The 13,175-nt window shown below is 43.2% G+C and overlaps 1 protein-coding gene across 1 annotated transcript in view; it reads left to right on the top strand.

Annotated features, from left to right (window-relative positions):
• PTDSS1 (phosphatidylserine synthase 1) overlaps positions 1-13,175 on the top strand; it is a 35,395-nt gene that overhangs the window by 6,814 nt on the left and 15,406 nt on the right. Inside the window, exons 2-5 of the mRNA XM_054385399.1 lie at positions 2,574-2,665; positions 4,189-4,233; positions 7,504-7,628; positions 11,838-11,996. Coding sequence (XP_054241374.1) covers positions 2,574-2,665; positions 4,189-4,233; positions 7,504-7,628; positions 11,838-11,996 — 421 coding nt within the window. The remainder of the gene's footprint in view (positions 1-2,573; positions 2,666-4,188; positions 4,234-7,503; positions 7,629-11,837; positions 11,997-13,175) is intronic.

The following is a 13,175-nucleotide window of genomic DNA, read 5'->3' as shown; positions in this document are numbered from 1 at the left end:
CTTTTGGGAATTAAATAACATAATTTCCTGTGTCCACCCACTGGGCCGGACACTCTGGACCTCCTGGAGGTCTCAAGTCTGTGTTTTTTTTTTTAAAGCCACCCTGTGTCAAACCAGGACAGACTGGATGATCTCTGGAGGTCCCTCCCAATCCGTGCCATTCTGTGATTCTGTCCACATTGGCCATTGATGTGATCCCATCATCTTGCGCTTCTTTCTTGGCCATGCTGAATAGCACTGTGATGTGACTGGTAGTTTCTTCTTTTTTTGACAGAATGGATTCCCCCACCTTGGTGGCCTCTCTGACAGCTCTCTGTGTCTGTGCTTTATCTGCATGTGTTAAAAGAGGAGCCTGGCTTTGCTGGCTGAGCCATCAGAGCCTCAGGCTCTGTCTGGAAAGTGAGCTGGATGGCATGAGGCTCTTGAAATTGCCAAGGGAGCTGGAATTAAGATCTGGAACTTGGAGTTCATAGCTGGTGTAAATTGTCACCCTGTGCAAGCCTGGCTGCTGGAAAATGACTGGGAATTCTGGACTGAGCTGGTTTAAAGGAACTGCTGTGGGGAGTCCCTAAGGCTTGCAGAGAAACCATTCATGTTTAATGTTCGTTTTCCTGCCACACAGTTAAACTAACACAGTGCTTAAATGTCTCATGCTGATGAAAGTCTGCTGTGGAGCTGTTAAAAGTTCAATTTTGAGGGAAAAGGAAGTCATTTGGCAAAGTGAGAAATATTTTATAACTGCAGCAAATATCTGCTGCGGAGTGGATTTAAGCAGTCACAGAACCCTTACTGAACCATTCAGAAATGTGACAAATGGCTTTGCTAGGAAGAGATTTAGCTCTCTTTGAAGTTTTGGTATTGTGAGTTGGGAATAAATAAAGGAATATGTTTAAATAGATAAACTGATCCTAAGTACTTGGAAATGACCCACACAGTAACACTTGAATTTCAGTTGTAGTGGGTGATACATTATGAAATGCTGGTTGTGCATAATTTGATGGTCTGGGGTTTGTTTCTATTTCTATACCGAGTGCAGGGTCCTGCCATCTGGGTTGGGGCAATCTCATGCTGGGCAGGGACTGGCTGGAGAGCAGCCCTGAAGAAAAGGCCTTGGGGGTGCTGGGGGAGGAGAAGCTCAAGAGGAGCCAGCAGTGAGCACTTGCAGCCCAGAGAGCCAAGCAGAGCCTGGGCTGCAGCAAGAGAAGTGTGGCCAGCAGGGCCAGGGAGGGGATTCTCCCCCTCTGCTCCACTCTGGGGAGACCACACCTGGAGCTCTCTGTCCAGTTCTGGAGCCTATATTACAGGAAGGATCTGGAGGTGCTTGGAAGGTGTCCAGAGAAGGGCCAGGAGGATGAGCAGAGGGCTGGAGCTGCTATGCTATGAGGACAGACTGAGAGAGTTGGGGTTGATTCAGTCTGGAGAAGAGAAAGCTCTGAGGAGACCTTCTTGTGGCCTTCCAGTATCTGAAGGGCGCTCCAAGAAAGCTGGGGAGGGACTTTGGAGAGTGTCAGGGAGTGATAGGGCTACAGGGAGTGGAACAAAACTAGAAATGGGTAGATCCAGATTGGATGTTAGGAAGAAATTCTTCCCCATGAGGGTGGTGAGACACTGGCACAGGTTGCCCAGGGAGGTGGTGGAAGCCTCATCCCTGGAGGTTTTTGCAGCCAGGCTGGATGTGGCTGTGAGCAACCTGCTGTAGTGTGAGGTGTCCCTGGCTGTGTCAGGGGGGTTGGAAGTGGATGATCCTTGAGGTCCCTTCCAACCCTGACAATTCTCTGATTCTATGACTTCTGTTACTGGAGTACTCTAAAAGCTGGCTGCTGGCTAGAAGACATGGGTGTGAAGTTTTTGTCGTTCTTTGTTGTTAATCTCACTGCTGTACAGTAGATTCTACCTGCCCGAAAAGAAAAAGAGCTCAGTCAAGTTTGCCTTGGCACTGCCAACTCAATTCTTGGGTCTCTCTTGTGGCCATACAACAGCAGCACAAACAACACCTGGTATTTTACTCATAGTTTTGGCATAATAGATGTAAAAGCAAGTTGATGTTTTTCCTTTTAGCTGTGTCTATTATAGGTGGATTCTGAGCTGTGTAGTTATTTCCAAAGGCTGGTTGCAGTCTCTGCACTCACCTCAGGCATTTGGCATTGGGAACAGACCAAGGGAAGTGAAGGGAATTGTGAACAGCATCCAAACAGCAGAGGGAAACCTAGGAATTGTGTCCAGGCTTCCAGAGTTTTTTGGTTAGGTTTCTGTTTGCTGTGTAAAAGTACTTTTGATAATGTTTCTGTGAACACTGAAGGAGGAAATTATTTTTTCAGCTTTTGTTAACTTTAATCATTGTTTCTGCATTGACTTGTAACAATGCTTGTGGCTGCCATGTGTTGGTTTTATCTTTAGCTCTCTTATAAGAAAGAGATACCCAGAAGTTCAGAGCAGTTGCTGCCTTGACCTGTGTGCCTATTTCTTGTACTTATTTCCATGTACACTTTATTTAAGTAATATGGTACCTTCAGAGCCTTTCAGCTTCATCCTTCCAGTGCACTTTAACACTTTGATGTTGTCTGTCTCTTCAGGGATGATTCTGTCCCAGAGGATAATATTTGGAGGGGTATCCTCTCTGTGATTTTCTTCTTTCTAATCATCAGTGTTCTAGCTTTTCCCAATGGTGAGTAGGTTTATAATGTTTATACTTTTTGTAAGATGTGAATTTCTCTTTATTGCCACTATATTTATTTTGATTTTTACTAATGTACCACTTGTAATATTTAATGTCTTTTGCCTGACTCTTTTGAATTCCTGTATGTTAAGGAACAGTTGAAAAGTGGGTTGCAACCATGCTGAGTGGAGATAACAGTAAGATGCAAGTTCTTTATGGCTCCTCTGTATCTAATAAGGAAGTCAGGCTTTCAAAAGCAATACCTTTATTTGTAAGTGTGCAACTGCAGCTCAGATTGCTAAGTAATGATGTTGCTAGAGCCTTAAATAATGTTGAAAAGGAGTCTGCCCCGGTGGGTTTTAACAGGAGTGTCATCCTACAAATTCTTAGAGATGTTACATGTAAATCACCACAAGTGGTGATAATTGGGAATGGTGGAAGTCACATTACAGTGTGCAATGACAGTTGCTCAGTAGAAATGAAAGGTGGACAAAAGTTTTGGTAATAGTGTGAGGAGCAGAAAGTGCAAAAAAGGTAAAACTTAAGTGGCTTCTGTGCCACTTAATTCTGTCTTCCTGGTGTTTGGTTTGTTTTTTAAGTTTACTGTCTGTTTAATTTCTACATATTGCTGTCAGCAAGAGCACAATTCCTGGGTCACATCTAAACCATCTCAGGATTGGCAGTGTTCAGGAAAAAAAAAACACATTGATTGTGCTCAGGACAGCTGTGTAGTTCAAAGTGTTTTTCTCTTATTTCAAAAATCATGACCCCATACCTTTCACAAAGCTCTCCCTGAAAAACTGAATGCCAAAGAAAAATGAGCTTTATGCATCTAGGGGTGAAAGAGCAGTGTGTGCTGAAAATATTGTTCAGCCACTTCATGCTACCTCCACGTATGAGTCATGTTTAGAGGCTTTCCTGTTTCACTAGACTTAATCTTCTCTGCTTTTCACCTTACCTGAGAGGTTTCTAATCTAATAAAGTCAGTTTATCACTGGCTCTGAAGCAAGTCATATTGACACTGGCAAAGAGGATAGGTGTCTTCCTCCTTTTCTGATACATGATACTCAGTTTGGAAGTTTTAGGAGGCCTGTTTGCTGGCATTCCATGGTCATCTGAAGGCTAAGCACCACGTTTCTTTGTTATCACACTGAAATTTGTATTTGTTGACTTCGTTGGGAGCAAGGCATGTGGGAGTTGCAGACTAGAAAGCAGATGGAGAGATCCTCAGATGACACCTGAGATACAATCTTTGCTGAGCAAACAGCATGTAACTATCTTGGAAACAACTCCATAGGGATAATGGAAAATATTGGTGACATCCTACTAATTGGTAGGCTCCTGTGATTTCTTTTTTTTTTTTTTTTAACAGAGCCTAAAATTTTAAGTGTATTACTTATGTGTACTAAGTGTATTTTGGATGACTAATCCATGCTCATGCTGAATCTGCAGATGAGACAACTACAAAATGATTATGTGGTTCATACTGACTGTCTCCTAACAGGCTTTTCTCTTTTGGTTACTGTCCACAGGACCTTTTACACGTCCCCACCCTGCAATTTGGAGAATGGTTTTTGGTAAGTTGAAGTTGGGTTCCTGACTTTTTTTTTTTTTTTCAGTGTGCTTCTTCAGGACCAACTATTTTAGCTTTCAGGTGAATGGAATTGTCAGGAAACATAATTGTGCATCAAATTTGTGTTAATGTTGCTTCCCTCCCACTTCTGAGCTGTTGCTTATAATCTGTTCTTAATTATGTTTGGGAATGTTATTGTAGTTGCTCTGTGTCAGTGTGCCCTGGTGGACAAGAAGGCAAATGGTATATTTGAGTGCATTAGGAGTGCATCCAGCAGGTCAAGGGAGGTTCTTCTCTCCCTCTGCTCAGCCCTAGTTAGATCATATATGGAAAGTTGTACCCAGTTCTGGTCTCCACAGTTCAAGAGGGACAGGGAACTGCTGGAGAGAGTTCAGTAGAGAGCTGCGAGGATTGTTAAGGGACTGGAGCATCTCCCTTATGAGGAGCATCTCTCTTTGGGCTACCTTATGAGTGTCTGCAAATATCTGAAGGGTATCTGGCAGGAGGATGGAGTCAGACTCTTTTCAGTGATACCCAGCGATAGGACAAGGGGCAATGGATGTGAACTCAACCACAGGAAATTCCATCCCAACATGAGAAAAAACTTCTTTACTGTGAAGGTGCCAGAGCCCTGGAACAGGCTGCCCAAAGAGGTTGTGGAGTCTCCTCTAGAGATCTTCAAAACCCACCTGGGTGCATTTGTGTGTGACCTTCTCTAAGTGAATCTGCTTTGCAGGGTGGTTGGGACTGGATGATATCTGGAAGTCCCTTCCAGCCCCTAGCATTCTGTGATTAACTCACCAGAAAAGGATCATTCAATTTGATATTCTATTTTAATCCTGTTTTGTATTTGTGCTTCCTAATCTTCCAGCCTCCATACTGCCATCTTTTCCTACCTGAAAAAGATTTGGGTTTTTATAGCTACTGCATATGCTGTCTGACTTCTAACTAAATCACATTTGGTAGGGGGGTGCTTTTCAGTATTGGCAAAATATGCTATTACTTGATATGTCAATTAAATTTTGGGTTGGTATAGCCTAGCATACATTCATTAATATTTTCAACCTGTGTATTTTCATATTTTTAGCTCACAATTTCAGCAAAAACACCTTCAAGTGTTAGTTGCATTCATGGTTTGGAAAATAATTCTATTAACTAGAGAAACAGAAATATTGCTGAGTGAAATCCTGCTCCTTGAACTTCTAAATGACATGGCAAAAACATAAGGAATTTTATTTTGAAGTAATTCAGGGTTCACAGAGCATATCCCAGACTTCAAGCACATTTGCCAAGAATTGGACACGTTTATAAGCTGATCTGCTTCTTTTTAAGGTGACTGTTTCTGTCTCTTGCCACCTTATGTAGCTAAAAATAAATAGCTTTCCAAAGTAGCTGGTTACTCATCTGTTGACATTGAGGGGATACTGCTGGTTAGATAGCACTGGTTAAAGAATCCAGCTCCTTGTGAAGTCCAGGAAGCACAGGGCCTGCTGTTCATGTCAGATTACAGCAAATGGTAATGAAAAAAAGGTCATTCCCAATATTGATACTGCCAGACCCTGACACCTGTACTTTTGGGAAAAGGCTGCATGTCAAATCAAAAGCAACAGAATCACAGAATGTTGGGGGTTGGAAGGGACCTCCAGAGACCATCCAGTCCAAATCCCCTGCCAGAGCAGAGTCACCCAGGGCAGGTCACACAGGAACACATCCAGCTGGGTTTTGAATGTCTTCAGAGAAGGAGACTCCACAACCTCTCTGGGCAGCCTGCTCCAGGGCTCTGCCACCCTCACAGGGAAAAAGTTTTCCCTTCTATTCTGTGGCACTTTCTCTGCTCCAGCTTGCCCCCAGTGCCCCTTGTGCTGTCCTTGGACATCCCTGAGCAGAGCCTGGCTCCATCCTCCCCACACTGCACATCTTTATCCCCAGCAATGAGGGCAGCCCTCAGGCTCCTCTGCTCCAAGCTCCAAGCCCCAGTTCCCTCAGCCTGTCCTCACAGGGAGATGTTCCTCTGCCTACAGCAGCTTTGTGGCTCTGTGCTGGACTCTTTCAAGCAGTTCCCTGAGGTCCTTCTTGAAGTGGGGGGCCTAAAGCTGGGCACAATTTTCCCTCTGCAGTCTCACCAGGACATTTTCCCCTGTATAATTCTGTTTCTTCTGGCATAGTTTATTTAGCCACGCTTGAGGTCTCAGACTGTCAGTAGATGAAAGGCAAGGGCAGAGTGTTCTCAGCATTTCAGGATGCATCCTTTCCCATTTTTTGTAGTAGTGTAGCATCTGCTTGCCCTGGCTGTGCTGCAGAGGACAGTAGGTGCACTTTCTGCCCCTGTGTGTCCTTGAACAGCGCTTGTTCTCTAGCATATATCAGGGATTAAGAACATGTGAGTTTTGATTTCAGTTGAAAATGTCCTTTTAGAGTTGCTGTAGTTTATTTTGGTTGGCAGATACCAAGGTTTTTTTCACATTAATCTTTCTCCTTTCCATGACAATTGCTGCAGGACACAAGTAAGTTTGAATGCTAGATTATGGAACTAGTGTTTGTGTGCCTCTTCCAAATGTGGTATTAGAGATCTGTGAACTTGTGAGTAGTGTAAAGATATGCTCCCAATAGCAGCTTCATCAACCTACAGAAGTGCACCTAGGACTATAAACTTCTTAAAAGTTCTTTTTAAGCAACAACAACAACAAAAAATCCATACTCAGACATTGGGAAGAGAGGCAACAGTTCCAAATGCAGTAGAGAGGTGTAATTTATGATGGTGTGAAAACATACCATAGTGATCTTTATCTTCAAAAGCTTCAAATAGCAAATTTTCCAGCTCACAGAAGTGACTCAAACATGCCTTAGTTTATAACTGCTCTTTATTGCCAGCAGAGCTCAAAATTGCCAGGTGTGATCTTTGTTGAAATCTGCATCTAGACTTAGAGACCTGCATTAGTGAATCTGAGAAAGCATAAATCAAAGGGGCAGAGCTAATCCAGCCCTGGGCTCCTAATGTATCTCTTACTACAGAGCTTTCTGATCACAACCTTGTACTGCTCATGTCTAAGCTGATCAGACTGATTTTGTTTGAAACAGGAGGAGACCTGAAGTGCTGAGCGCTCAGGTATTACCATGAGCTCCTGAGCTTTTTTGCATGGAGCCACTGCATGTAGAAAACTCATTTGTGCAAGCTGGGGTTGTGTAGAGCAGCAGTTTGAAAGCAGCTTTTTGGACTCTCTGTCCCAAGGAGTTTTATGGCTGAACCTGATTCTAAAGCTGAGTCTTTTTGCAGGACTCAGTGTGCTCTATTTTCTGTTCCTGGTGTTCGTGCTCTTCCTTAACTTTGAGCAGGTCAAAGCAGTGATGTACTGGCTGGATCCTAACCTTCGGTATGCAACAAGGGAAGCAGATATTATGGTATGTATCCATGGTACTTTATTGGACATTTTGGCTGCATTAGATCTGTTTGACATGGGTGGGGAGGGATAGATATGAATTTGCTGGCGCGAGCAGTGCAGGTTACTTTCCTATGTTTGACAGGCAGCAAGCCTTTTGTGTCTGCTGCTGGTTCTTTATACTGAAATCAGTTGGGAAAAACAATCTTGTCTGTAGTCCTCCTAATGCAGGGCTCCAAATGAGTGGGCAGTCAGGACTGGGAGATGCTTGCAGTGGGGTGGCTTTGGGTTGTTTTAAATAGCAGGATACGATCCTGGATACTGAAAGTAGACTTAGCTAGGTAGCATCTAAATGAGGCTTTTATGGTGTGTCCCCCAGATCAGGTGGGGTTCTTTTTTGATGGCACAATGCACCAGTCAAAGAATTTTGTATTTTGCCTTGTTGCTCTCAGCTTGGTACATGGCTGACATGTTACTGAATATGTGGAAATCCAGCAACTGCAGGGCTTTGCTGCCTTCCAGGCACCCAACTAAGTATTGGTGAGGTTACCACTGGGAAATGCCTTGGAGTTGTATGGAAAACCAGGTTTGTTCTTCTGCCTGTTGAGCAGCATGCAAAGAGTTTCAATAGAAAGAACATTGACCTCCAGGTGAGGACACTAGCACAGGGTGTTGAGGTAGCAAATGGAGGCCTGGGAGGAGTGTGTGAGGTGTGTTGGGAGGCAGGCAGATGAGGGTGTGAGCAGTTGAGCACCAAGCAGAAGAGAGTTACTGCATGGAGAAGTAAAAGCTGGAAGTCTTGACCTATTCACTATCCCATGAAATTACTGACCACCTCCTGGCCAGGGCTTCCTTATCCTTGGGTTTGCACAGCTGCACGCTGGGCTTACCTGTTGTAGAACTGGTGCTGTTATCAGACTCCTGCCTCCAGTAAGGAACTACACTGCCTTTGGCAAACTACAGCACCTGATTGGCAGTGCCTGCAAACTCCTGCCCTGGAGCACCTAAGGGGGAATGGAATCTTTACAGTGCAGTAACCTTACATCAGTTGATTGATGGTGAGGGCTGCATACAGGCTCCATACCTGGAAAATTCTGGGTGCTTCAAGTGTTGGACCTCAGCTGAATCAGCAAGACATGCTCACAGCCCCTGCATTCAGAGCAGGGCTGAGGCTTTCTGCTCTGTAAGAGGCTGTGGGCAGCCTGCTGTTAGGGTGGTGGGAGGACACATTGCTAAATGGAGTATGAGCATGGGGGTTAGTGGTGTTGCTGAGCAACTAAAGGGAGCTGAGATGAGGAAGAGCCTTTTTGCTAAGTCAGATTCACCAGGCCTTCCTGTCATTTAAGTGAGAAGTAAATAAAGTCAGGGGAGGACTAGCATTACAGCTGGCACAGAGCTGCAGTGCAGCAGATTCCCTGACTGTTAGCAGTCAGTGGAAACTTAAAACCCTGATACTGTCACTTGGAGTAAATTGTTAAAGTGCAGGTATAACGAAGGCTGCAGCTTGGTCTCTTGCACAGGGCTGGCAAAGTGTAAAAGAAAGTTCAATACATTCCACTGTGACTGGCACAGCTGCAGCTGGAAAGATGAGACAGAGGGGAAAAGCCACAGTGAAAATGAAAGCAAACCTTGAAAAGCTTACTTTGGGAATGACCTCATCATAGAGTTCACTCATCATAGAGTTCCAGACATTGTGGTGTACGTAGGAGCCTGTACCTTCCATTGTGCATTGCATGCTTCTCATGCTGGCAAATGGTCCAGTTTCAGACCTCTTTGGGTATGTGCACTGGAGCTGCAGCTTTGCCATCCTTAGGATGCGTGGTGCACCTTTCTCTGGATGACCAGCAGTGTGTGAGAAGCATTACCATGTTTTAGCTTCAGGAAACACCAGCAGTAAGGGTTGCTTACAATTTCAGTGCCTGCTGATAGAAGTGTGTGTGGAATTGGGCATTCTTCCCTTCATGGAGATCAAAATTTCAATCTTTCTCAGTCTTCTTCTTTTCGTCTTGGTCATGGTTTGGTTTTGCAGGATTAGCAGCAGTTCTGGCCCAAAAGAGACTATTTTGCTCAGAGCTGTTGGAGTGAGTCCAGAGGAGGCTACAAAGGTGATCCAAGGGCTGGAGCACCTCTGCTATGAGGATAGGCTGAGGGAGCTGGGGGTGTTCAGCCTGGAAAAGAGAAGACTCCAGGGGGACCTTAGAGCTGCCTTCCAATAGCTGAAGGGATCCTCCAGGAAAGCTGCAGAGGGACTTTTCCTGAGGGTGTGTAGAGACAGGCCAAGGGGGAATGGTTTGAAGCTGAGGGAGAGCAGGGTGAGACTGGAGCTGAGGAAGTTGTTCAGTGTGAGGGTGGTGAGACTCTGGAATAGGTTGTCTAGGGAGGTTGTGGCTGCCTGGGGGTGTTTAAGGCCAGGCTGGATGAGACCTTGAGCAGCTGAGTCTAGCTGAGAAGTGTCCCTGTCCATGCCGGGGGGTTGGAGTAGATGAGCTCTGAGGTCCTTTCCACCCTAAGTCATTCTAAGATTTTTCTTAATGGAGCAGCCCTGAGCAGTGCTGTGTTGTCACCTGCAGATGGCAATGTCTGTTTGGGAGGGTTGGAGAGCAGAGGTTTTTTTTTAAAACTCTATGTGTTTCCAGTTGGGAATACTCCAGTTTGTGCCCAGTGGGAAGACAGAACCCCACAGATGCAGCCTCCTGATAGCATACGGATGAGATTCGGTTGTTGTTGCTGGCCAGTGACTGCTAGCACTTGCTGCACAACATGATGAGAGGAGAGATTTCCTTTATTACTGATGACTGGAACTGTTCTCAAGGAATCTGCCACTCATCTGTGACAAAACAGTTCCCTTTGCCTTGTTGATCTTGATTTTTTTAAATGCAGCCCTGCAACTGTACTTTCTCAATATGAACATGATCTGGGAAATTGCTTCTGTGAGGAAAATAAGCCAGAAATGATTCTTAAATGAACGCAGAGATGAGTAACATATCCAGCTGGGGAGGGTTAGCCACAGAGGAGCTGAATTTGATCACCAGCCAGCATGAGAACAGCAGACAGCATGAAAACAGGGAAGGGTTTCAGATCAAGACCCCAAAGAAAAGCAAAGAACTGTTTTCTCCAGTGTTGTTTGCTGGGTTTATTATTACTGATTTTATTTTTAACTATTAATTCTTTGTATTATTATTGTTTTTTTCTTTAATATTGATTTTTATTAGTATTGTTTTTTATTAGTATTGATTTTTATTATTATTGATTTTTCATTAGCATTGATTTTAATTTATGTTTATTATTATTTTTTCATTAGTATTGATTATTATTTTTTTTATTATTGATTTTTCATTAGTATTGATTTTTATTATTATTGATTTTTATTATTGATTTTATTATTGATTTTTCATTAGGACTGATTTTTATTATTGATTTATATTATTGATTTTATTATTGATTTTTCATTAGTATTGATTTTTATTATTGATTTTTATTATTGACTTTTGTTATTATTGTTAATTTTTGTCTCGTTGGTTTTTTCTCGTTGATTTTTTTCTCCTTGATTTTTATTATTGACTAATTGATTTTTATTGGGTTTTGTTATTTTGTCATTTTTATAATTGATTTTTAATGTTATTGACTTTTATCATTGGGGTGTTTTTCTTGGTTTTTTTTTTTCCTTTTTTTTTTCTTGCTGATTTTTTCTTGCTGATTTTTTTCTTGCTGATTTTTTTCTTGTTGATTTTTTTCTTGCTGTTTTTTTCTTGCTGATTTTTTCTTGGGTTTTTTCTTGTTGATTTTTTCTCATTTATTTTTCCTATTGGTTGTGATTATTGTTGATTCTTAATATTCATTCTTAATACTGATTTTAAATTATTATTGCTTTTAGTTATTGTTAATTTTAACTATAATTGATTTGGAATTATTATTGATTTCATTGCTCCTGCTGTTCCTCTGTCATATAAGCAAAAAAAGGCTTCTTCAGGCACCAAGGTCTGTTCTAGCTGCCTTTAAATTAGAGCTGTGCTGTGATTAACACTGAGTCTTAATACTGGAAGTCTTCCTGCATAGTTTAGAAGGCTAGGAAAGTGGAACAATGCTTATTTGAACATCCTTTAATCCTTATTTGAACATCCTTATAATTTCAGGCATGCTGAAGGCCCTTTCTTCATTCTAGTCTTTCTGAAGTTACCTATTGATTGAGAGGGTTTTTTGTTGGTTTAATTGCTATCTTTTTCATTAACAGGAGTATGCTGTAAACTGTCATGTTATCACCTGGGAGAGAATCCTCAGCCATTTTGATATCTTTGCTTTTGGACATTTCTGGGGCTGGGCTATGAAGGCTCTGCTGATCCGCAGCTATGGGCTGTGCTGGACTATTAGCATCACCTGGGAGCTCACTGAGGTAGGACACCCATTTATCTTTCTTGTAAGCAAGGTGGAAGACTGGAATGGTGCTTGGGAGAATTGTGGATGTTACTAGGATGGTGACTGACTAGTTCTCAGTATAGATTTACATGTTTAGCTTCATAAACCAGACACTGGAGGGACCAGGCTCTTTTGGGTGGTGCACAGGAATAAGACAAGGAACAACAGGTTCAAACTTGAACACAGAAGATTTCACCTCAAGATGAGGAGAAACTTCTGTACAGTGAGGGTGACAGAGCCCTGGAATGGGCTGCCCAGAGAGGTTGTGGAGTCTCCTTCTCTGGACATGTTCAAACCCCATCTGAATGCATTCCTGTGCAGATTCCCCCTGGGTGATGCTGCTCTGGCAGGGGGGTTGGACTGGGTGATCTCTGGAGGTCCCTTTCCAACCTCTAATATGCTGTGATACTGTAACAGCAAGCTGGGGTTCAGCTACATAAATGAGTTACTACTACTTGAAGAGGAAGGAAGGAAGTCTGACATCTCTAATTTGTTTATCTGCTGTAATGGGAATCAACACTCATGCTGCTTTGGGTACTGAATAATATTTCCTGACTCAGGGCAATCACAGAATGGGTTGGGTTGGAGGGGACCTCCAAAGGCCGTCTAGTCCAACCCCCCTGCAGTCAGCAGGGAGAGCCCTGTCAAGCCTCAGCTTGAAAATCTCCAAGGATGGGTCCTCAACCACCTCCCTGGGCAGCCTGTTGCAGTGTTCCAGCACCCTCATGGTGCAGAACATGTTCCTAACATCCAATGTGTATCTTCTCTCATTTCAAGCCATTGCTCCTCATCCCATCACTGCAGGCCTTTGTAAACAGTCCCTCTGCAGTTTTCTTGTAGGCCCCATTCAGGTGCTGGGTGGCTGTATCTGTGGTTTACTGTCACGATCCACTTACCCCAAATACCACAGTATTGAGCATGGCATACAACTGTGCATCCCGTACACTGAAACGGGAGAGCTGAGGGATCCCCAAGGAAGGTGTGAGGAGCTACATGGAATGACAAGACACTATTCAGTGGTCTTCTGGTGTGAGGCCAGAGTGCAAAGCTCTTCTTTATTCAACTGCACACCATGGGCCTGGTTTATTTATGTTTACTGACCTAAAAATGTGCTTTTAATTACCTTTTTTTTTAACTAGACCTGGAAATAAGGAAG

Source organism: Indicator indicator, chromosome 12 (genome assembly GCF_027791375.1).
Source record: "Indicator indicator isolate 239-I01 chromosome 12, UM_Iind_1.1, whole genome shotgun sequence".
NCBI lineage: Eukaryota > Metazoa > Chordata > Aves > Piciformes > Indicatoridae > Indicator > Indicator indicator.
This window is presented reverse-complemented; position numbering and strand designations above follow the sequence as displayed.